Genomic DNA, 21,314 nt, shown 5'->3' on the forward strand with positions numbered 1-21,314 from the left:
AATCAATTGCCAACACTGAGCCAAAGCTCTCAGTTAGCAAGAAAGCGCCGATCCCGGTCTCATCCGAAGCAGCTCTTTCCAGCACTAGGCCAATGACCTCAGTCAACAAGCAACTGTCTGTTTCTCTTGAGATCCCTATCTCAAGCTTATATGCTCAATCAACACCAGCTCTGAAGGATAACCCAACTGAGGGGGATAAAAGGGTAGTAGAACAAGAAAAAGTAGACGTTGCTGTTAATCTACTTCAAGATGCCTTTCAGACTACTGGTACTTATGATGAATTTGGAGATGAGATGGAGGAAGAACTAGAAGAGAGAATTGATGAAAGGGTGCTCCTCAAGGAAAGATTCTCTAAGGAAAGTGCAACATCTCAGGGGGAGCAATCAAGACATCTGAGCCAAATCATTATAACTCAGAAAAATCTGTTGTCTCAGATATATGCTCCAAAACCCTTATTCTCTGAAGACGATCTAGAAGAAGGTGACGATCAAGCTTGAGTGGAATGTGAAAGCGGGAGTGTGCGGTTCTTCCACCAGGAAGCAACACAGCAACTATACCACATGAGGCAACAGAAAGCACAATCTTATTCTCTGATCGTAATTGACAACACAGTGTCTGCCACAAGAAAGTTTTCCACATCCTCCACTTCCGTAAACAAAGAAAACACCACCTTTTTTCTGTATGATATTGTCAAGAATGGAATCATAGACTATCTTCTGTTCATCATTGAGAAGACTATGATATCTTGTGTGGATTCTCTTCATTTCTTCTAAATCATAGGATGTTTCCTCAAGAATTAGTCTATTCTCAGAGTTGGAAAAAAAGCATCTCCGGGATATGGCATATCTGGGAAGTTTCTAAGGCTTTTACCAATATCATTCAACAATTTCTCTATCTCTGCAATAAAATTAATAAAACTTGATAACATTAATCCAAAGATGGAACATGTAATATGTACAAAGCATTATTAACAGCTCATACATGCAAGAGCATAATTCTGGATCTCAATATCTGATAGACAAAGGTTTGGATTCCCAGTGAGATGTCGCCTCACAAGAAGAATATCATCTGACATGCATCCCCAATGAGCTTCCCAAATGCTACGCGGATGAGAGACTGGACTGTATACTAAAATGTTGACAAACATGGCACGTAATTATGGAGGCATGGATGTATGCGCATTTTCACCTATAGCTTCGTGCCATTATTGTTCGTTCTGGAGGATACCTAGCGCGACACAGGCTTCGTGAAAGGAGTTATAAACATGGTCGTTGACTGTCTTCAAATCATCAAAACATACAGCACCTTTAATCCTGAGCAGGAGCATGCGGAGATATAATAGTTCACCGCTAGATGAATGTACTTCAGCAAGCCTACCGATGACATCACCTATTTTCCTCTGTTTCCAGATACCAGGTTGTGGATGCCATGTAAACTTGCTTGGAAATTCTGAATAGGTTAAATTTGGGGCCTCTGCATATGTTTTATTTGCATCAAACCATGCTTCTAATTTGCTTTTCTTTGTTCCAGCATTGTCGAAAACTTCCTGTAGATTTTCTGAGCCTTTAAACGACACATGCTTGTCATTAGGTAGATGTACTGGCAATCGTTAAATGGAAGGCCACCGGGAATGGATGTCAAAACCAAATATCATCCATGATGCTTCAGATGCACAAACATATCTTCCATTCAAGTATTGCTTGACTTCATCAAGCGGTCGTTTCTCAGGAGTGATTGTGGTTGTGCACCCTTTTTTGTTGTTTGTTTTTTTCCTCAGACACATGGTGGCGGTATCATGTCCTTTTAAACAATATTTGAACAGATATTTCAATGATCTGGAGCTGTTACAAATTTCCAAATTTGTGTGACATTGAAATCTTAATAGAAGATCTCGATTGTAGGGGACAACATAACGATTATCCAGGTCAATTCCCTTTTTCTTCACGGTAATTCCAGTTTTCCTCCTCTTATAGATGGGAAAGCCACAGTCATCAAAGTATGTGTGAGAATTATACCTGTTAAAAAGGAAAGAACGATGTTTCAATTTAATTAAAATAAATCTAAAAGGAATATTTTACTAAAAGGTGAAAAATTAAATGCTGTATTCTTCCAGCAGTCTTTGGAAAATTAAATTAATGTAAAAGATCTCAGAATTACCTTTTAGGAAAATGTTTAATACAACGACCTTTAACCATACACGGAGAATTGACACAGTCAGTGCCACATGGTCCGTGGATCATGTAATTCTTGACAGCTTCGTAACCAACTGGATCAATACTTGGGTCAGGAATTTCTGCAGAAACCATTTTATCTATTTGTTCAGTTGTTTTGGGACGATCGTTTGGATGCAACCATATTAGCATGTGAACATGTGGCAATCCACGCTTTTGAAACTCTATAACGTGCATTACTGTAATATGAAATTGATGAAAATAATTAAATAAAGCCTTACATACATGTCATATTAAATTTAAATCATAAGCAATTTGTTAGAGGAAGAAATCCTGAAAATAGCATACCTCCAATATAACGTCCAAAACAGTTCTTATTTTTTATTTGATCAAGAAGTTGGTCAACTTTCATTTTAAATACCCTTGCAACGATGTCGGGTGCGTCAATAACATCAACACCATGTAGAAATTTTAACATCCTCTGAATTTCAGGCCATTTTGTGTTAGTGGTCATCGTAAGGAACAATGATGGGTGTCCAAGTGTTCGACAAATTGCCATTGCGTCCTTGAAATACTGGTTCATGTATCTTTTACTGCCAGTGAAGGAGGCTGGTAAAATTGTTGCCTTGCCGACATTTTCAGGATTGCTGTCACCCTTGTTTAGTGCATCTCGTATGTTGTGGTACATATCAGAACGAATTGTGGTCTGGTGACCTCTGATCCAGTCAAGTCTGTATTGCTCAATCGCAGTAAATGCGTCAATAACATATTGCTGCCATAAACGTCCTCCGAGATGTGGAGTCAAACCTGAATATACATAAGACAATTACGGAGAAATTTAGAACAGTAGAATTAATTCATATAAAAGTGTTCAAATTTAGGAGTTGATTTTGAACATACCTTCCGAAGGCCGTATCATGAGTTTATAATTGTAATATTCTTTCATCGTGATGAACTCTCTCTCCCCCTTTTCATCCGGATCTTCATCTTCGGTATTTTGACGTTATTTCTGATTTTTTTGATTTGGTCTGTTTAAAGGGATTTGACGGTAATATCTGATGTCTCCATGAGGAAAAAGAATAGGATACTGAAGCTGCATAAACTGTGGATCTGTTTCAAAAATTCTCTCCAATCCATTGGTTCTCGAATGGATTATTGTATCCCTGCATCCTTTAGCATACTCGTCAGTGACAATCAACCCGACAACTTCATTCGATGGACCAATATGGTTAGGTCGACCAGATGCGGAAGACGAAGATATTAGAACCAATCTAAATTCATCAACTGGATTCTGACTAATTCTTTCACGTGTCATACGAAAACCTTTGACCAAACGATTATGTTTATCCAATATTTCTAACAATGACTCAACGATTTCTTCATCCACGGCATCGCGTCCTCCCTTAACGGCGTTTATTCTGTTATGTACTTCATCTTCAGTGTCATATATGTAGAGTTGACAGAATTTGGGGTTTTCACCATCAAGTGGTACAAAGCTTCCCATACTTTGGTAATTTACACCTTTTACCTTGAAATAGTAAGGAGCACCGCCACGATTGATACTATGATCAACTTGACCTCCGGTGGAAGACATGGCAAACATACAGTTATACATTCTAATATTCTCCTTGAAATGCCTAAAACGGGATCCACCAGTAAGGAGTGAAGAGAGAGGCTCGGGAGGTTGCTTTTCTTTCTCAAGAATTATCTGACCATTTTTACAACAAAGAGAGAAAGTTGGAGGCTTTTTGGTTGCTTTTTTATTGTTTCTTTCATGATTCCACATGATGGACTGACACTTTGAACAAATTCTATCAGGATCACCGACATCGAGGTACTTACTCCACTTAGTAACAGTATTGTCAAAATCATGTACATCAACATCGTCACGATCACCTACAAAATTTGAAATATTATGACTGTGGAACATCAGAGTAATTAAGAATGAAACTGAATATCAGTTTATACCGGTAGATATACAATCACTATCGCTGCTGTCATAATCTTCAACATTGTTAAATTCTCCTAATAAGTTCTTAGAACCTGAACTTTCTCCTCACTCATAATAACTTTTTAATAACTTTTTACGGAAGATGTATCATATGTTGAAGAACCTGGACTATTTTTTCCACAGGTTTTTTTGGATTGTTGTTTTACAGCGATATCACTGCTGGAACCTAAAGTTACTTGTGGTCGTTTAAATATAGTGGATGCGGGCAGTGCAAAAGTGACAGTACTATCTGCACTTTGAGAATTTTTTGGAGCTGCAATATTTCGTTGTTCTCCTGCTACAACAACAACATTGTTAATAAGATCAACTACTACTATCTTTATTTGCATAAATAGTAAGCATCTCTAATATACAATTTTGATTTTGAAACGCACCTTCAAATCCCATGGGTCGTAATTTCTGAACGCATGGAGTATGAGGAGTTGCGCATGTTTCTCCATTTATCTGTACACCTACATGGTTGAACCAGAATTTATCAAATTGTGCGATGAATTTAACAATTTGAAAATTGTATTCTATCAATATAGCAATAAGACAACCATGGACAACTTTAATAAAAAATGACGTTGGTTATGTTTTGACCTGATATTTGAGAACAGTATGAACGTGAAGTATTTCCAGGTCGGGTGTATGGAGAATTATCGAGTAATTCTCTGTCATGCAGACTCTTTCCGCACAGCCTATTTTTTCTTTTACCTGGAGAAGAACATAACCAATTCAGCCAATATAATATAAAATTAAACACAAATTGTTCTAGCTATAAGTGAAGTAAAATGTGTCTGATGTTTGAGAAGCATGTGAAGGTGACGCAGTTCCCACAGGCTTGTGCACAATGCTTTCGCTAACAGTTGGATCATCCGTCAGTGTACTCAGGAATATTTTGTGTTCCTTAAAACTGCAGTTCTTTCGACGCACCCTCATTTGGTTTTTTTTTCCTGCAATTTCCAGTAAAGACATTTATATTATCAAACGGGATTCTTTAGTAAAAAAAAAAACTGACCATACTTATTATTGTTTACCAGGTTGTTTCAGGTTTGGTTTTGCATTTGGTTTAGTATTGAGGCAATATCTGTCAGTACCTAGTTTCTCAAAACTGGGTTGGAAATTAATGTCAACCTGAACTTCATGGAGAGTTGACATTAACATCTGTCCGGTGGCTAATCTATCCTTATCACTGGATTGGTAATTACCGACTCTTGAAACTGCATAATCAAAAGGTATATTAATATTAAAAATATTGTAGCTATAAATGTAAACTTGGGAAATTACCAGCCTTTGTCGTGTCAAGAGTGCGCAGAGACTGTTTGCCTAAATCTTCCAAACACAATGGAAAATCTCCGGAGATTTATTGCTTACATAGTTCTACGTTAATATCTTGCAGCTCTGTGTGTTTAAGATACCTATTTTCAATTCCACTGAATGCTGAACATGGTATTGTATAAACACAACATTAGTATTACATTAAGAAGCAAACAAAAACATGTCAAAGTGGACCGCAGTATACGACAGACATTGACTATGTTCACTACTTGATCGGCTGAGAGATGATATACTTGACGGAATTATTGGACTCTGATTATCCTTGCGACTATCTGACAATGTATGTCCAATCAAAATTATTGGATAAGATCCGGGTTTAACTAAAGCAAAGAATAGAGAAGAACTTATTTTCAATTCCACTGAATGTTGATCATGGTATTGTGTAAACACAACATTAGTATTACATTAAGAAGCAAACAAAAACCATTCAAAGTGGCCGAACCTGCAGAATGTGAATTCTGAGTAAATTCGATATTCTTTGATAATTCAGTCAAAGGAGACAGCTTTGCAGAATTACCTGCATCAATGAAAGGGGAATACAAAATTAACTTAAAATACCAGGCCTATCTACATACATGACTGTCCTGCAATTCAAGTTACCGTTAATTGTTTTTAGAGGATTATGGCTAAGATATTCTGCATTATTAGTCCTCAAAGACTGATTGAACGGCTGCGGTTTGGTACCTGTAACAATCACAAATAAACAACATTAACTATACATCAAAATTGTTAGAATATCCGACTTTGGCCATGATTATCCTTGCGACTATCTGACAATGCATGTCCAATCAAAATTATTGGATAAGATCCGGGTTTAACTAAAGCAAATAATAGAGAAGAATTTATTTTCAATTCCATTGAATGTTGATCATGGTATTGTGTAAACACAACATTAGTATTACATTAAGAAGCAAACAAAAACCATTCAAAGTGGGTGAACCTGCAGACTGTAAATTCTGACTAAATTCGATATTCTTTGATAATTCAGTCAAAGGAGACAGCTTTGCAGAATTACCTGCATCCATGAAAGGGGAATACAAAGTTAACTTAAAATACCAGGCCTATCTACATACATGACTGTCCTGCAATTCAAGTTACCGTTAATTATTTTTAGAGGATTACGACTAAGATATTATGCATTATTAGTACTTAAAGACTGATTGAACAGCTGCGGTTTGGTACCTGTAACAATCACAAATAAACAACATTAACTATACATCAAAATTGTTAGAATGTCCGGCTTTGGCCATGTTCAATAGTTGATCGGCTGAGAGAGGCTTAACCTGACAAAATTAGTGGATTCTGATTCTCCTTGCTACTATCTGAAAATGCATTTCCACGCATATTTATTGGATCAGATCCGGGTTTAACTGAAGCAAAGAATAAAGATAGTCTTATTAACGTCTGCATAATAACTTTTAGATTCAAACTACGTCAGTAAAATGAAGAAACTTTGCATGAATCATTGCAGGAGGAAATCATCTGGTAATTATCTGCACTCTGAGAATTAGTCATGTCTGAAAGAATGGAATCTACATTCCGGCCACGGACGCGACGTTTTTTTTTTCTGATTGGACAAAAACTGAAAAATCATTACCAAATACAAAACAAAAAGTGTAACAATGAGACATGTTCATCAGATTTCATACCTTGATTACCTGAGGTGTGCGATGCATTCAAAATATTTTCAGTATTACGACCACGAACACGTTTGGATCCTACCATTAGTGATTAACGTACATAAGGTATAATCCTGTGAATCACATGACAAAATAACAGATAATAATCAAACAGCAAATTAGAAACTGGTGATAAGTAATACCTTGAAATTCCATGATTATGATATCGTTTCAGCGCCAAGATTCAGTTTTCAGATCCAATGGTCATCCATTGTAGCGTCTAATTCGCGAGAGAGAGAAACCGAGCGAGGGAGAGATGGAGAGAGAGATAGTGAGAGAGAAAGAGAGAGTATGGAGGAAGAGTGAAAGAGTGATGTAACAGAATGAGCAAATCATGCATGATTTGTTTTTTTTTTGAAATTATTTTCCATAGATAGGCTGATTTTGAAATTCAAAAATAGGTAATTAGTAATTCAGATGGGTCAATTGAAACTAATTGAATAGTCCATGGATATGGCAAAATATATAGGATTTGGGTCATGGGTAAATTTATTTACCCATGAATAATTTAGGGAGTAGGCATTAAGATATATAGATAAGCTTAGGAGACGATGTATTAATTTCTTAAATTTTAAAGTTAGCTTAGGAGGATTAAAACATTCAAAAGGAGAAGGAAAAAACATTCAAAAGGAGAAAGAGAAGTGTTTGAATTTATAAACAATGTTACCAAACCTTTAGTTTGAATTTGTAATGCTTCAAAGTTGGATACCAAGGTAAGCAATAAGAACAATCACTACTCACTATATTTATTTTGGAGTATAAAATAATTATATAAGCACAGCCGCTGTATTTATTAAAAAACTTAATCTTATCTAACATTTTTTATATAATTAATTTATATAATTAAATACCCTCACACATATTCCTTATTTTTTGACATGATTCAAAATCTCGGAATCCCGCAAAGGGGACACCTTACGGATTTTGACCAATAAGACTATAATTATACCCTCTTCTCTTCATTGCTCATTGCAAAGAAATTTGCATTAACTTTTTGTAAATCTGTGCAGCTGCTCAACCACTGTAATTGCTGGCCTCATTTTTGTAGTTGGGGAATTTATTAATTATTTTGAGAAAGAAAACAGAGTTTAAGCATGATTTGAAAATGGGACACATACATACATACATACAAGTAAATAAATATGGACAGGGGTCCATCTAATAAATTGCTATAAATCATTTGACCCGCCCTAAAGGGAAAATCATAAGGGGCTGTTCGAAGGAAATTAATATAAAAAAAAATAAGTGTAAGTTTCACTTTTTTACTACTCCAGAAGACTTTGGTTGATAGAGTAATGAGTAATGGTTGGGTCACGGACGTGAAAAGGCGAGAGATCCTGGACCATCACACCCCTATTTTGTCGCCTGCACGTTTACACAAATTATTGGCAACTACAAGTGAGTGCGTTACTCAGCTGCAGCACATTAAGTATACGGATGCCAACAAGCCTGTTTTTGTAATTTAGGCCTTACATACATGCTTATGCTTCTATTCAGGATGCCCTACGGCTACAGGTACCTGTACTGTACTGTCTGACAAACACGTGCGATACTCTAATATATTACTCTGTGATTTTGTTCATACTTGTTGGTGTTTAGTTTGTTTAAGGCTTCCTTTGCTATCTCTAATGAATTTGCTGATTAAAAACTGTATCCGAAAACCTACATAAAATTGCAGGATGCAACTAATGTTAACTTGTTATCGGTGACTCAAGTAGGAACTCCAAATAACCACGATTGTGGTCAAATCATCTGTTACGCAGGACACCGATAGCAAAAACCATATAACCAAAATATTAGGCACTAAGCTCCAAGAGACTCTCCATTGACCTCATTTAGTTAAAATTTGAGGAAATTGAAACAAAAATCATCTCCAATACCCTCCTTGGCCTTCTCTAAAACACCAGGAGTGTTAAATCTCTCCAACTACTGAGAAGCCTCTCGGGTCTCCTTTTTCAATTTTATATTGAATTTATATTCAAATGCACAGAAGTGCAGCATATACTACATTATTAGATTGACATGTAATATAATATAGATAAATGGATAGATAAAGAGCAATACTAAGGAGCCTTGTTGGAAACAAAAAATAATTTCAAATCTTAAATAACTAAGAATGAATATAATAATTTTTTTTTATGAGGAGAATGTTAATTTACTCTTAGAGTTGCTCTAATCATAGAATGATGTTACTCATTAATTCACATCAATTATAATGTTAAACCTGTCCGCAAATAGATGATTAGAATAAGCAATGGTCAAAGACCGGAGTCCAAGTAGAAATTAGGTTACGTCAGTAGTAACATATAAAGCATGAAATTTAAACGAAAGCAGTTTTCACTTATGGGTTAAAGGCAATTAACAGCACAGGTAGCAGCAGTAGCTAGTTTATTACTTGTACACGGGTATCAAAAGCACCGAAAGTAGGAACAAGATTTTGAGATTGATTCTGAGCCTCTGACTAGACACTTCCCCATTAGATTAAACAAACCATTTGGATAGATTTTCACCAGTATAGTGAATTAGTGACACTGCCTTGTCATACTAAATGGTACTATTGTCGATGGAATTAGCTACTTATTAAACTACAGTAGAACCTCCATTATGTAATATTTAAAATTTTATATTTTTGATAATTATAATCATCTCGTAAGTGTTGAGTAACCAGTTGATTTTAAGCCAATGTCGGGGGTGTCATGGAGTCGAATAATAAGGACCCCAACTGCTACATTATACAAGTTGCCTGGTACCAGTAATCTCTCCTCCATCTCTCATTCACTGCTCTCCCATCACACAAATAATAATGTACTACTGCTGCTACTCAGTCACCTGACCAACAAAATAATTGAATCAACCTCACTCCAATTCTACCTTCATTTCACTCTCATGGCAATGCTTCAACTATTGCTCACTTCTTCTTGTCTCCGTCTTAACCATTTCTCTTTACTATTGTTGTTCATTTTATCACCAACATTCGCAGCTCATCTGGAAGACTACCACATCAAAACATTCATAGTTCACGTCCAACACGATGCTAAACCATCTATTTTCCCTACACATACTCACTGGTACCAATCCTCACTCAACTCACTCGAAGAAAACACGTTCTCTCCGTCTCTTATCCACTCTTACAGCACTGTTTTCCACGGTTTTTCGACACAGCTCTTGGCTTCACAGGCCTTAAAACTTGAGTCCAGTCCTGGGGTCATTGCGGTCATTCCTGAACAAGTTCGACAGCTTCACACTACTAGGTCTCCGCAGTTTCTAGGGTTGAAGACTAGTGACACTGCTGGTCAGTTGCTTAAAGAATCTGATTTCGGGTCAGATCTTGTTATTGGAGTTATCGACACTGGGATCTGGCCCGAAAGACGTAGTTTTAATGACCATGATCTCAGCCCTGTTCCTAGTAAATGGAAAGGCCAGTGTGTAGGTGCTATAGGCTTTCCAAGTACTTCATGTAATCGAAAATTGATTGGTGCTAGGTTCTTTAGTAGCGGTTATGAAGCTACTAATGGCCCGATGAATGAAACTGTAGAACATCGTTCTCCTAGAGACTCTGATGGCCATGGGACACACACCGCTTCGATAGCAGCCGGGAGATATGTTTTCCCGGCTGCTACGCTTGGATATGCACGCGGTGTTGCTGCTGGAATGGCTCCTAAAGCGCGTCTTGCTGCTTATAAAGTTTGTTGGAATGCTGGATGTTATGATTCGGATATTCTTGCTGCTTTTGATGCTGCCGTTGCCGATGGTGTTGATGTTGTTTCGCTTAGTGTTGGAGGTGTAGTTGTACCTTATCATCTTGATGCTATTGCAATTGCGGCTTTTGGAGCTTCGGATGCTGGTGTGTTTGTGTCGGCGTCAGCTGGTAATGGCGGTCCTGGTGGTCTTACGGTTACCAACATAGCTCCCTGGGTTACAACAGTCGGAGCAGGTATACAATGACAAAATTATATAGGGGCTAGTCGAGTCTATGGAATCTACAAGGAAAAATTAATTACAGTAAAATTGTTGATACTAATAATGTAAAGCTCTGCTGTAGTATAAATAATTATAGAGGACTAGTATTTTATAAAAATTAGAATCTAATTTGGACTCACAATTATTATTTTCTGATCCGCTAACTGTAGGTACGATTGATCGTGACTTTCCGGCTGAGGTCAAGTTAGGAAATGGAAGAACAATACGGGGAGTGAGTATATACAGTGGACCTGCATTATCACCTCATCGCCTCTACCCACTTGTATATGCAGGTGGCGAAGGCGGTGGTGATGGTTACTCCTCATCCCTCTGCCTTGAAGGTTCTTTGGAACCCAAAGATGTGAAGGGAAAGATTGTAATGTGTGACAGAGGAATTAATTCTAGGGCAGCTAAAGGCGAAGTAGTTAAAAAGGCTGGTGGGGTTGCTATGATACTAGCTAATGGTGTTTTTGATGGTGAAGGCCTAGTGGCTGATTGCCACGTCTTGCCAGCAACTGCTGTCGGTGCGATATCAGGTGACATGATTAGAAGGTATATCGCATCGGCTGGTAGGTCTCCGAAAGCTAGCATAGTTTTTAAAGGGACAAGGCTCGGAGTTAGGCCAGCCCCTGTTGTTGCATCATTTTCCGCCAGGGGACCTAATCCAGAGTCGCCTGATATATTGAAGCCTGATATCATTGCACCGGGAGTTAATATCCTTGCAGCATGGCCTGATGGAGTTGGGCCATCTGGAATTGCTTCTGACAAGCGTCACACTGAATTTAATATATTGTCAGGGACATCAATGGCATGTCCCCATGTTTCTGGTCTAGCTGCATTGCTAAAGGCAGCACATCCAGGATGGAGTCCAGCAGCAATAAGATCAGCACTTACAACAACAGCATATACAATAGATAACAGAGGTGAAACAATGTTGGACGAATCTACAGGTAATTCATCAACTGTTATGGATTATGGAGCAGGGCATGTTCACCCTCAGAAGGCCATGGATCCGGGACTTGTTTATGATATAGATTCATACGGTTATGTTGATTTTCTATGCAATTCAAATTACACTACAAAAAACATTCAAGTGATCACCAGAAAGAATGCAGATTGTAGTGGAGCAAGAAAGGCTGGGCATTTGGGGAATTTAAATTACCCATCTTTATCAGTGGTGTTCCAACAATATGGACAGCATAAGATGTCTACCCACTTCATACGGACAGTAACTAATGTCGGGGATTCTAATTCTGTGTACAAGGTTGCAATTAGGCCTCCCACTGGAACGCTGGTCACAGTTGAGCCGGAGAAACTGGCATTTAGAAGGACAGGGCAGAAGCTGAACTTCTTAGTGAGAGTGGAAGCAATGGAAGTGAAGCTCTCATCTGGGAGTTCAAGCATGAGGAGTGGCGCAATAGAATGGTCAGATGGAAAGCACATTGTCACTAGTCCATTAGTTGTCACAATGCAGCAACCCCTGTAGGTGGGATTGTCTTGGGTTTTTCATTCTTTCGAAACTATGTTTATTTTGATAGATATTTCATCTATCTGCCCAAAACTAAGGCCTGGAGAATCTTTTCTTGTTTTCATCATCGTTATTGTAACATTATAAATTATTATATATACTTGTAGGAAAGAGTGTTATAATGAGGTTAAAAGAGTGTAGATATGTCATGTGTGCGTGATTGTTGTATATTTTAAGTATGATTTTGTAAGCTATTACTGTATTAATTTATTAGTAATCTTTGAGTCAATTGCCCAATTCAAGTTGATATTTAAAGTGTATTATTTGCGAAAATGATAAACTTTTGTTTGATAAAAGGTCCAAAATACAATTTCCCGAAAAGATAGGGATTGCAAGGGTTTCTTTGGTCCATAAAAGAGTATGATTAACCGAAATGGTTTCTTTAGTGTCTGTACACTAAAATTGAACAATGAAGCTCTACAAGTGGGTTGTAGATGGGGAAGAAACCATAAACAACGGAGTATTTATCCATCAATAAGCTTTCTACATGAAAGTTATCAACTTTTTTGTTCAAGCAAGGCCGGATATAACAGGACCCAAGTGTAAGACATTAAGCTTTTAATTGTATTTTTAGCTTCTATATGTGTGCTTGCACTGCTATGACTCTGAACAAAAGCCATCCATTCTGAAAATGTTTGTAGAATCAGATGTAAAACCATTTTAATTAAGTTGTTAAATTTGGTAATCGGCAGTATCGATGTGTTAAAGCGAGGTCTGCATTTCCTTTGTGCAGCCAACAGCTGCTAGTACTGGCTCCAGATAATTGTGTGATTTTAGTTGCAGAGAATAGTTTTAGTCGTATTGAGGGGAAGGCTTGCTCAAATACACACTACTTGAAAGGTCTGAATACATGTGCATTGTGCTTTGTGGATTGTTTGTATCAAAATTTTACTTTGCTAAAGAGCTGCAACGGACTTTCACTGTTTGTATAAGTTACATTTCTGGAGAGAAATACAAAAGATAAAATCAGGCAAGCCCACACGCCTATTGATTCTGCTGTGTTCCAGCTATCCTCTAAGATTTCACGGTGAAGATTATATTTGTTTGACTTAACTTACTAAATGGCAACTTGATTGTGCTTAATTTTGTTCGGCCTACCAAAAACTTGTGATGCAAACATTGCGAACTCTTGCTTCAGGGTAATTGAGGGCAGAGGAACAAGTTGTTTGGGCAGCCAAGTCAACAAAATTGAGACTAAGAGATGAATGTAGAAAGGTAGTTCAGTTAGGGTAGGGAAGTAACCATTAAAACGGTTTGGTTCAATTTGGTCTCAATATAACAAATTCAGCAATCAAATTAAACTTGCACTTGGAAAATAAGAATCAAAAATTTGAATTATATTATGAATCGAATGCTTTTTTATGTAATCTCTCTTTCAACTGTCTAATAGTTGCATCTACTCTTGCTGTGAACCCTATCTTCGTTTCTTGTCTAGCTTTAGATCGCTCTTCTGTCCACATGATATCATCTTCTTCATCCTTTTTGTAGTATTTCATTTCCTGGATGACTTGATGATCCATTGGACGGAATTCTCTTTGGAAGTATATGAGAGCAAAGTACGGAAGATTACATGTAACTGTAACTAATAGTGTAGTAATCCAGTATAATGGAGCAGGAGCAAGGACTTCTACAAAGATCTTGAAGACATTCCCAGATATGTCACTGAATACCAGGCCAAACATAGATAGAAGTATGTACCACGTTACGATGCTCCCCAAATAAGGAAGTGTTGTATCCATGTAAAATGACTCATGGTAAGAGCAATCTGGCAGTTGACAGTCCAAATAATGCAGGTGAACATGGTGGTGCCCATAGCTTCCAGGTCTGCAGTCTCCCCTCCTTTACGGAAGGCCTGATCACAAAAGATGTTAATGTTTAAGAAGAAGATAACTAGGGAAGAATAAATCCCATTTCCCATCCATCCAAGTATCCGGTACCAGTCAAAGAACATGTTTTTGGGTCCTTGCTGATATAATGCTGGAAACTGTAAGAAAATTCCAGGTCATAAGTGCAAAGTTCAAACACATTAATATATTAAACACACATAAAATGTTAAAGTATAAATTTTATCGTGGAACTGACATGTAAGCAAACTTCAGAAGAAACATCTTGTTCAAAAACCCCAAGAGAGATGACAGGCAATGAGGTAAGAACCACATTAAATAATAATATATACCACTCATCATAGACCGACTGCCCAGAAAAACCAGTATATGCCTCAAAGTAGAACAGTGCAAGGCCAAAGACAATATTCTTGTAGAAGAAATAACAAATCTGCAGAGAATCAAACATTTATGAGAAGGAATTTGAACAAAAAAAACTAGCACAAAAGTATACAGCTGTACTGTGCTTGTGCTTGAGCATGCCCATTAAGTGTTACTCCCAGTTTCAGTATTTTTAAAACAATTAACTTTTTCCGTATCTAGTGAAAAAGCTAAGCGCTTAATGGCTCATTCTAAACACTAAACAGTAAACATGCACCACAGATATAGTAGCTTTTAGGTTGTTACCATTTGAGCGATCCTCTTATAGCACCAGTGCCCATGGACAACTAAAAGTCTCTCCAAAAACCGGAACTGTGCAATAGCAAAATCACTAGCCATCACAGCCTGCAAAATTGTGAGAATTAGATGAGAGTGTGAGACTGAAACAAGATCTAGAAGAAAGAACTGGTAGTCTTCTTTACTACATATGATGGATCCACCGATAACATTATCAAATACAGGAAAAATCCCAAAATATCATTTCATGATATCACCCCACAATAAGTGTCATGGTACTCTACTACGGCTATCAACATAAATATTTGCTTCAGTTCTGAACAAATAATAATTGCGTAAGAAACCAATAAATTCCAGTTAAGGAAGATACGACCTGGCGTATAACATAAATAAGTACATTTAACAACAAAAATGTTCACTTAAGTACTCTGATGTAAAAAAAATAACAGGTTTTGGTTTACAACTTCTTTGAAGGATATAATAACTGACAAGGATCTATCTTGAAGATGTCCTGATTATTACATATTAAATTTATTACCAAACAAAATTCTGTCAACAAAATGTATGCTACGACTGTGTTAGAAACATTAAGAACCTGCATTCCTTCCACACCACTTATGCCAACACCGATATCAGCCTCTTGAATCATTCCAACATCATTTGCGCCATCACCAATTGCTAATGTGGTCTTTCCGGTTCCTTGCTTTACTAATCTTGTCACCTAGAAGCCCCATTAGGAATTAAAAAATATAATGTGAAAACAATAATACCCTGCCAAAAAATCTATTATTTACCAATGCCTTCTGCTTAGGAGAGACACGACAGCATATCACAGAGGCACACTCAACTGCTAATTGTAAGAACTGATGCTTCAAATCAGTCTCCAACACATAATTTAGCATTTTCCCATCAATTATCAAGGCAAAAGCTGCATGAGGGTCTTTTTCAAGCTTTACCATTTGAGATGAATTAGTAAGTTGCATCAAAATGTTCTCCTTTACTACCTGATACAAGTAAAAATAGATAGCAGATATTATTCCAAACATGAACATAAACTAATAGTTGTGATTCTATAACAAGTACCTCTTTGCTTTCTTGGGCAAGCATATCTGCATTTGCAGCTATACAGATTTGTTTCATGCCTCGCCGAAGTAGACTGCATGCAAACCTACATCATATTGCAAAGCGCTCTGTTGAAGTCATTGGAGCAGCTTATAATAGAAATTACAATGAAATTGAATAAGACCAAGCCTCAAGCATACCCTATATTAATTGCAGTTTCCATCTTATCACCTGTCAGTACCCAGATCTTGAGACCAGCTTGAGCTAGTTTATCTACGCATTGAGGCACCTGATTTTTGGGAAAGAGTAAGTTAGTTAAGGAACCCCGGCATAAGTGAATACTGAACACAGATGTGTAGATTATTTCAGTATGTCTAACCATAAACCATAAGTCCTACCCCTTTTTGTAATTTGTCCTCTACAGCAGTAGCTCCGAGAAGAATCAAATCTTTTTCCATCATATCCGATACGTGCTCAAGCATCGCCTCCCTGTCACCACCAATAGAAGTTTTTGCTCTTAGAAACTCCTCATTCCAAGAAGAATATTCGGCGGCCTCAATCATTTTGTAAGCAAGTGCTAGTGTACGTAAACCAGCTTCCCCATACTCATTCAAATGCCTAGTAGTAGCTTCCTTAAACATGCTTCCACGCTTTGATAGACGATCAAAGATGATGCTACATTATATAAAATCAGTAAACTGCACTGGGTCTTAAAACAATTTGACATGCATGCTACTATTGTTCACAAATTGAGATTAGCTATTTAGCAAAAAATATGTAAGGATTAGCTAGGAAATAATCTACATCCAACAGAAGTTCGAAATTCAGCGATTAAAATTTGATATTAAAAATGAAACCGGCACCGTTTCGAATTTGTGTCCTACATCAGTAAGCTGACTGAGGAGTCGCTGGAAACCTATCAACAAAATCTCAATTCAAGTAAGGGATAACATCAAAATCTATTTCCAACAGCTCAGAAAAGGAGCAAAAATCATCAGCGTGAATACTAAGGGAACTTCCTGGTACTTACGTCAAAATATTAAGTACTTATCTATAAAAGATACCTGATCACCAGACCTACAGGCAAAAAACATGAACACGGATTTTCAAGGTCAGCTGTTCCTATTTAATCATGACCTGTATTTTCATGGCTAAGACCATACAAGTCCAAAACGATGTATATGATTTCTTTGGTTTAACATATATTAGCTTGAATCGTTTATATCATTGCGCAGTTATGAGATTAGTGCCTGTAAAAGTTTGAATACCTTTTACATTATTTTATAGCTCAATCAAAGTATGACTCTGATAATAGACTAAGATTGCTAAATTTTTTTATTTTTTTTTGCTAAATGATTGCTCATCTGAAACAGAGATAATTTAGCAAGTTAATTAGAAGTTACTTGCCTAGACCAAAGGAAATAGCAAAGTCAGGGAATTCCACGGTAATAAAACCTACGTTACTCGGACTCTTCATTTTACCTTCGAGTACCCGTGTCGGACACTCGACACTTGGACATGGACACTCGGACTCGGACACTTATGTTTGGCCAAAAACATGTATATTTTTTAAAAAAATTCCGAGTCCGATACTTGGACACGTGTCCATGTCGGACACTTCTAGCCGAGTCCGAGTAACATAGAATAAAACAATTCAATTCAAGTATTTATTTAGAAAAAGAGTCAATAACAGTTTCGGTGAGCCATCCTTGGTAATTTCTTATCCATATTTTAAACGCATAGGTTTTTCAGTTGGATTGTTTGGATAATTAATTTGATTAATGCAGATTTCTTAAGCATTTTGTTGCAAGTGATGACAGATTTCTTATGACGATTAGTTCATTAGGTTTGACTATCTAAAACTTCTTTCAGCTATTACTTGTCATGATCTAATATAATTACTAGGATGCTATGCATTACATGTGATTTTTTATATTTATGCATCAACCATGATTTTCTTTTAATGAGAAATAAATTGAGAAAATATAGTAAGTGCAGAACGATACCTGTCTGCGCCTTTGCAGAACAGAAAAATCTGCCCATCCTCATCCTTGACAATTACAGACATTCTCTTCCTTTAGCTTGTAAAATCAAGCAGATTGAGGAGTTTGAACTCCCTGAATATTGTCAGAAAACACGTCATGCATCAATACAACTAATCCAAGGGTTGAACAAAATAATAAAAGATATACTACTGTCTGACCTTTCAATGTATTTTTTAGAGATAGGATGCCTTTCACGCACAAATATGCTTGATTGAGTCCTTTTACAAAACTCAAATCCAAGTTCTCTTGCTGCAACAAGGAAAGCTCCTTCATCTGGTGACTCTGCTTCATAACGAAAGCCGCCAGTCTCCTCAATTAGCTCAGGGATTGCTGTGTGACAAATCGCAAGTATTCGTAGAAATAACAAATGTAGCTCGGCGTGTGGTTCCTTGGACCAATTCCCATTCGTGATGCGGCGATCCTCAAAATTAAACCCTCCGGATAGAGGTTGATGACGGTTTTCATATTCCGGTTTGATTTGTTCAAGCTCAATTTCTGACGAATGAAAACCACGGCCATTGTTAACACCTGCACCATTATTATGTAACTGATTTCTCACAAAATCATGATCCTGCTCGTCAAGGTCCATCGCCATCTGTTTTGTTGCTGCAAGTTCTACTTCACTAGCAGAGATGCCATATGCAGTTCCAGCTATGGAACACTTCAGGAATTTCATCTGATTGGATGTCAAAGTTCCAGTTTTATCAGAGAGGATAGTGTCTACCTGGCCTAACTCCTCGTTCAGATTCGAAGTCCGTGCTTGAGCAGGAGTTCACGTCTCTTCATCATACATGTGTATATCATGGTTAATAAATTTTGCTTGCAGGACCTTTACAACCTCAATAGAAATATGAAGCGAGATGGGTATTAGGTATCCATAAAGAATTAGAGCGGTGATCAGATGATAAAATCCAGACAAGTCGGCACGGTCAGGATTATATAAACCTTGATCATCTGGAGGAATATACCACCAGTCTGGCATCTGGTTTTTAGTCTTCACAGCAAAGCCTATTGAGCTAATAATTGAGATTAAAACAAGGAGGGTGAAAAGAACATAAATGATTTTGTCCATCTGCTTTTCAATCTTGCTTCGTTTGGAAGGAGATTCAGTAGAGTAGTAGAGTTCTGCATGACTTTGCTGTCAGGTCCAGTGTATATTACCACTCCATACACAGAAGCTGTATTCCTAAGCTTCGAATCTCTGAGGAGAATCTGATTGGGGTCAAGAGGATAGATTTCACGATTAATGTCAAGATTACCAACAAAAGTGTAAAGGTTAGGGTTGGGGTCTTCACATGTAATTGTTCCTGAAAAGTTTTTGAAAGCATCGTCATTGTACAGGGGTAAAGTTACCTCCAAAGATCTTTTAATCTTCAGGTTTGTTTCACCGTCTAAATTCATGGTCTCTACATAACAGATCCCGTCTTCATAACTAGACGATAAAAGTAATAAATCTGCAGGAAAAAACTGATCCTTCTCTACTTTTACCACATCTCCAACCTGAATCTTAAACCATGGCTTATAAGTAAACATCCCATTCGCTTTCCGAACCCTAGCTTTTCGCAGATTAACTTTCATATCCTGAATAAATCTGCTCCAATCTTCCATAGCCTCCTTTGCCATACTGAGACCAACGACAAAGGCCAAAGGGGCTATCATACTAACTGGTTTGAATGGTGAAACATGTGTCAGTGACAAACATGCAGCTAGAAGAAAGTAAACATTAGCCACTCGACAAAACTGCTAAAAAATAGCCTTGGGTAGGAATGTTATGATATTGTACTTTGTGGTTGAAATGTAATTCGAGACATACTTAAAAGGTTTCTTGCAGTGCATATGAGGCTGATTGCAGTATACTCTTCGAGAAAATCTAGGACCTTGGGATTGATGCGATCTCTCTGCATCTTTAGGCTGCGATGAAAAACACCCAAATGTATAAAGGCTGCTCCTTCTGAGCTTAGACCTGATCTTGCGGTGCGCCATTCCTCAGGTCCCAGCTCAGCACAGTCACAACTCACAATTATCTCGTAGGTGCATCGACAAACACCAGAAGTCTTCACCGCCCCCCAAGAATAGACCTCGTAGCAATCTTAATATACTAAGATTTGATTCGAAGTCTTGGAGGCAATTTAGTAGAATTAAAAAAAAATATTGGCAGAGCACAGCCTGAGAAAATCATAAAACCTTGTTGAATTTCGAAAACTGTACAAACTTCACAAAAACATAAAACACATTCACAGATGGATTCATATTCTATGCGGACATCACAATCGTGTAAACCATAGCAACATCAAAATTTAAACATTGCTACAACCAAAGCACAAAGCATATAATCTCATATTCACTGTCTAAAATCGTAAAACTAAAAGAGAACTACAAATTTCAATATTCAAAACCATGCAATAATAATAATAACAATAAAAAAAACTGGCAAGAAAATGGAAAAAGACAAACTTTTAAAGTTGCTTACTTGTCAATAGAACACCTCACCAGTCTATAACATACTGTCATAAAACAAGAATCACACCACTTTCAAACCAAATACAAACCGCATAAATTATAATTCAACAAGACACCATCAAAAAAACAAATACAAAAATTAACCCAAAAATAAAAAATAATCTTGACTCACTTGCACAAGAGAGTAAAAGGGTACCTGAAATCAGGGAAAAGCTGAAGTTTAAGATAGAAATCAAGACAGACCCAAATGCAAAATAACGGGATCAAACAAATAAATATTATTATGTATTATGTAAATAAAAATAAATGTAGTATAGAGACAGGAAGAAAAGGGTTTAAGGCAGAACAGAACATGTACCAGCCCAAACACAGCAATGTGTGTATTTGTAGTAATCTTTTTGTATTCTTTTTATTTATTTTTTTCTTTTTCTAATTATGTAATTTTACGCTCTTTTCTGATTTAGCGTTCCCCCTAGGCTATGAGCCTATACAAGGCAGGAGTAAATTTTAGAGGATTTAGGGAATTTTATTATTTTGGGGAAATATCTATAGAATTTGGAAATTTTTTATTTTAAGA

At 37.1% G+C, this 21,314-nt stretch overlaps 2 protein-coding genes and 1 pseudogene across 2 annotated transcripts; 1 reads left to right on the forward strand and 2 right to left on the reverse strand.

Moving 5' to 3' along the window:
* Positions 1 to 405: 405 nt before the first annotated feature.
* On the reverse strand, positions 406 to 3,117 carry LOC141685496 (uncharacterized). Its single transcript, XM_074490590.1, has 6 exons — positions 3,072 to 3,117; positions 2,520 to 2,978; positions 2,158 to 2,410; positions 1,645 to 2,015; positions 1,228 to 1,563; positions 406 to 590 (listed from the first exon to the last, which is right to left on the reverse strand). The coding sequence occupies exons 1-6, from the start codon at positions 3,115 to 3,117 to the stop codon at positions 406 to 408; spliced, it is 1,650 nt and encodes a 549-aa protein (XP_074346691.1).
* A 6,780-nt stretch (positions 3,118 to 9,897) lies between these two features.
* LOC141683416 (subtilisin-like protease SBT1.5) lies at positions 9,898 to 12,898 on the forward strand. The gene is made up of 2 exons (XM_074488130.1): positions 9,898 to 11,115; positions 11,312 to 12,898. Exons 1-2 carry the CDS (start codon positions 10,068 to 10,070, stop codon positions 12,625 to 12,627), a joined length of 2,364 nt encoding a protein of 787 aa, XP_074344231.1. The 5' UTR covers positions 9,898 to 10,067; the 3' UTR covers positions 12,628 to 12,898.
* Positions 12,899 to 13,985: 1,087 nt separating this feature from the next.
* On the reverse strand, positions 13,986 to 21,072 carry LOC141687464 (putative phospholipid-transporting ATPase 4; annotated as a pseudogene).
* Between the last annotated feature and the right edge of the window lie 242 nt (positions 21,073 to 21,314).

This window comes from Apium graveolens, chromosome 9, assembly GCF_009905375.1.
Source record: "Apium graveolens cultivar Ventura chromosome 9, ASM990537v1, whole genome shotgun sequence".
Classification (NCBI taxonomy): domain Eukaryota; kingdom Viridiplantae; phylum Streptophyta; class Magnoliopsida; order Apiales; family Apiaceae; genus Apium; species Apium graveolens.

Excerpts from the sequence above, each read along its gene's own strand:
- LOC141685496 (XM_074490590.1), bottom strand. The coding sequence starts at position 3,117 with ATGAAAGAATATTACAATTATAAACTCATGATACGGCCTTCGGAAG. Across the intron at positions 2,979-3,071 it reads CATGATACGGCCTTCGGAAG|GTTTGACTCCACATCTCGGA; the intron begins GTATGTTCAAAA and ends ATGTATATTCAG. Across the intron at positions 2,411-2,519 it reads TTTTGGACGTTATATTGGAG|TAATGCACGTTATAGAGTTT; the intron begins GTATGCTATTTT and ends TTCATATTACAG.
- LOC141683416 (XM_074488130.1), top strand. The coding sequence starts at position 10,068 with ATGGCAATGCTTCAACTATTGCTCACTTCTTCTTGTCTCCGTCTTAAC. Across the intron at positions 11,116-11,311 it reads GGTTACAACAGTCGGAGCAG|GTACGATTGATCGTGACTTT; the intron begins GTATACAATGAC and ends CGCTAACTGTAG.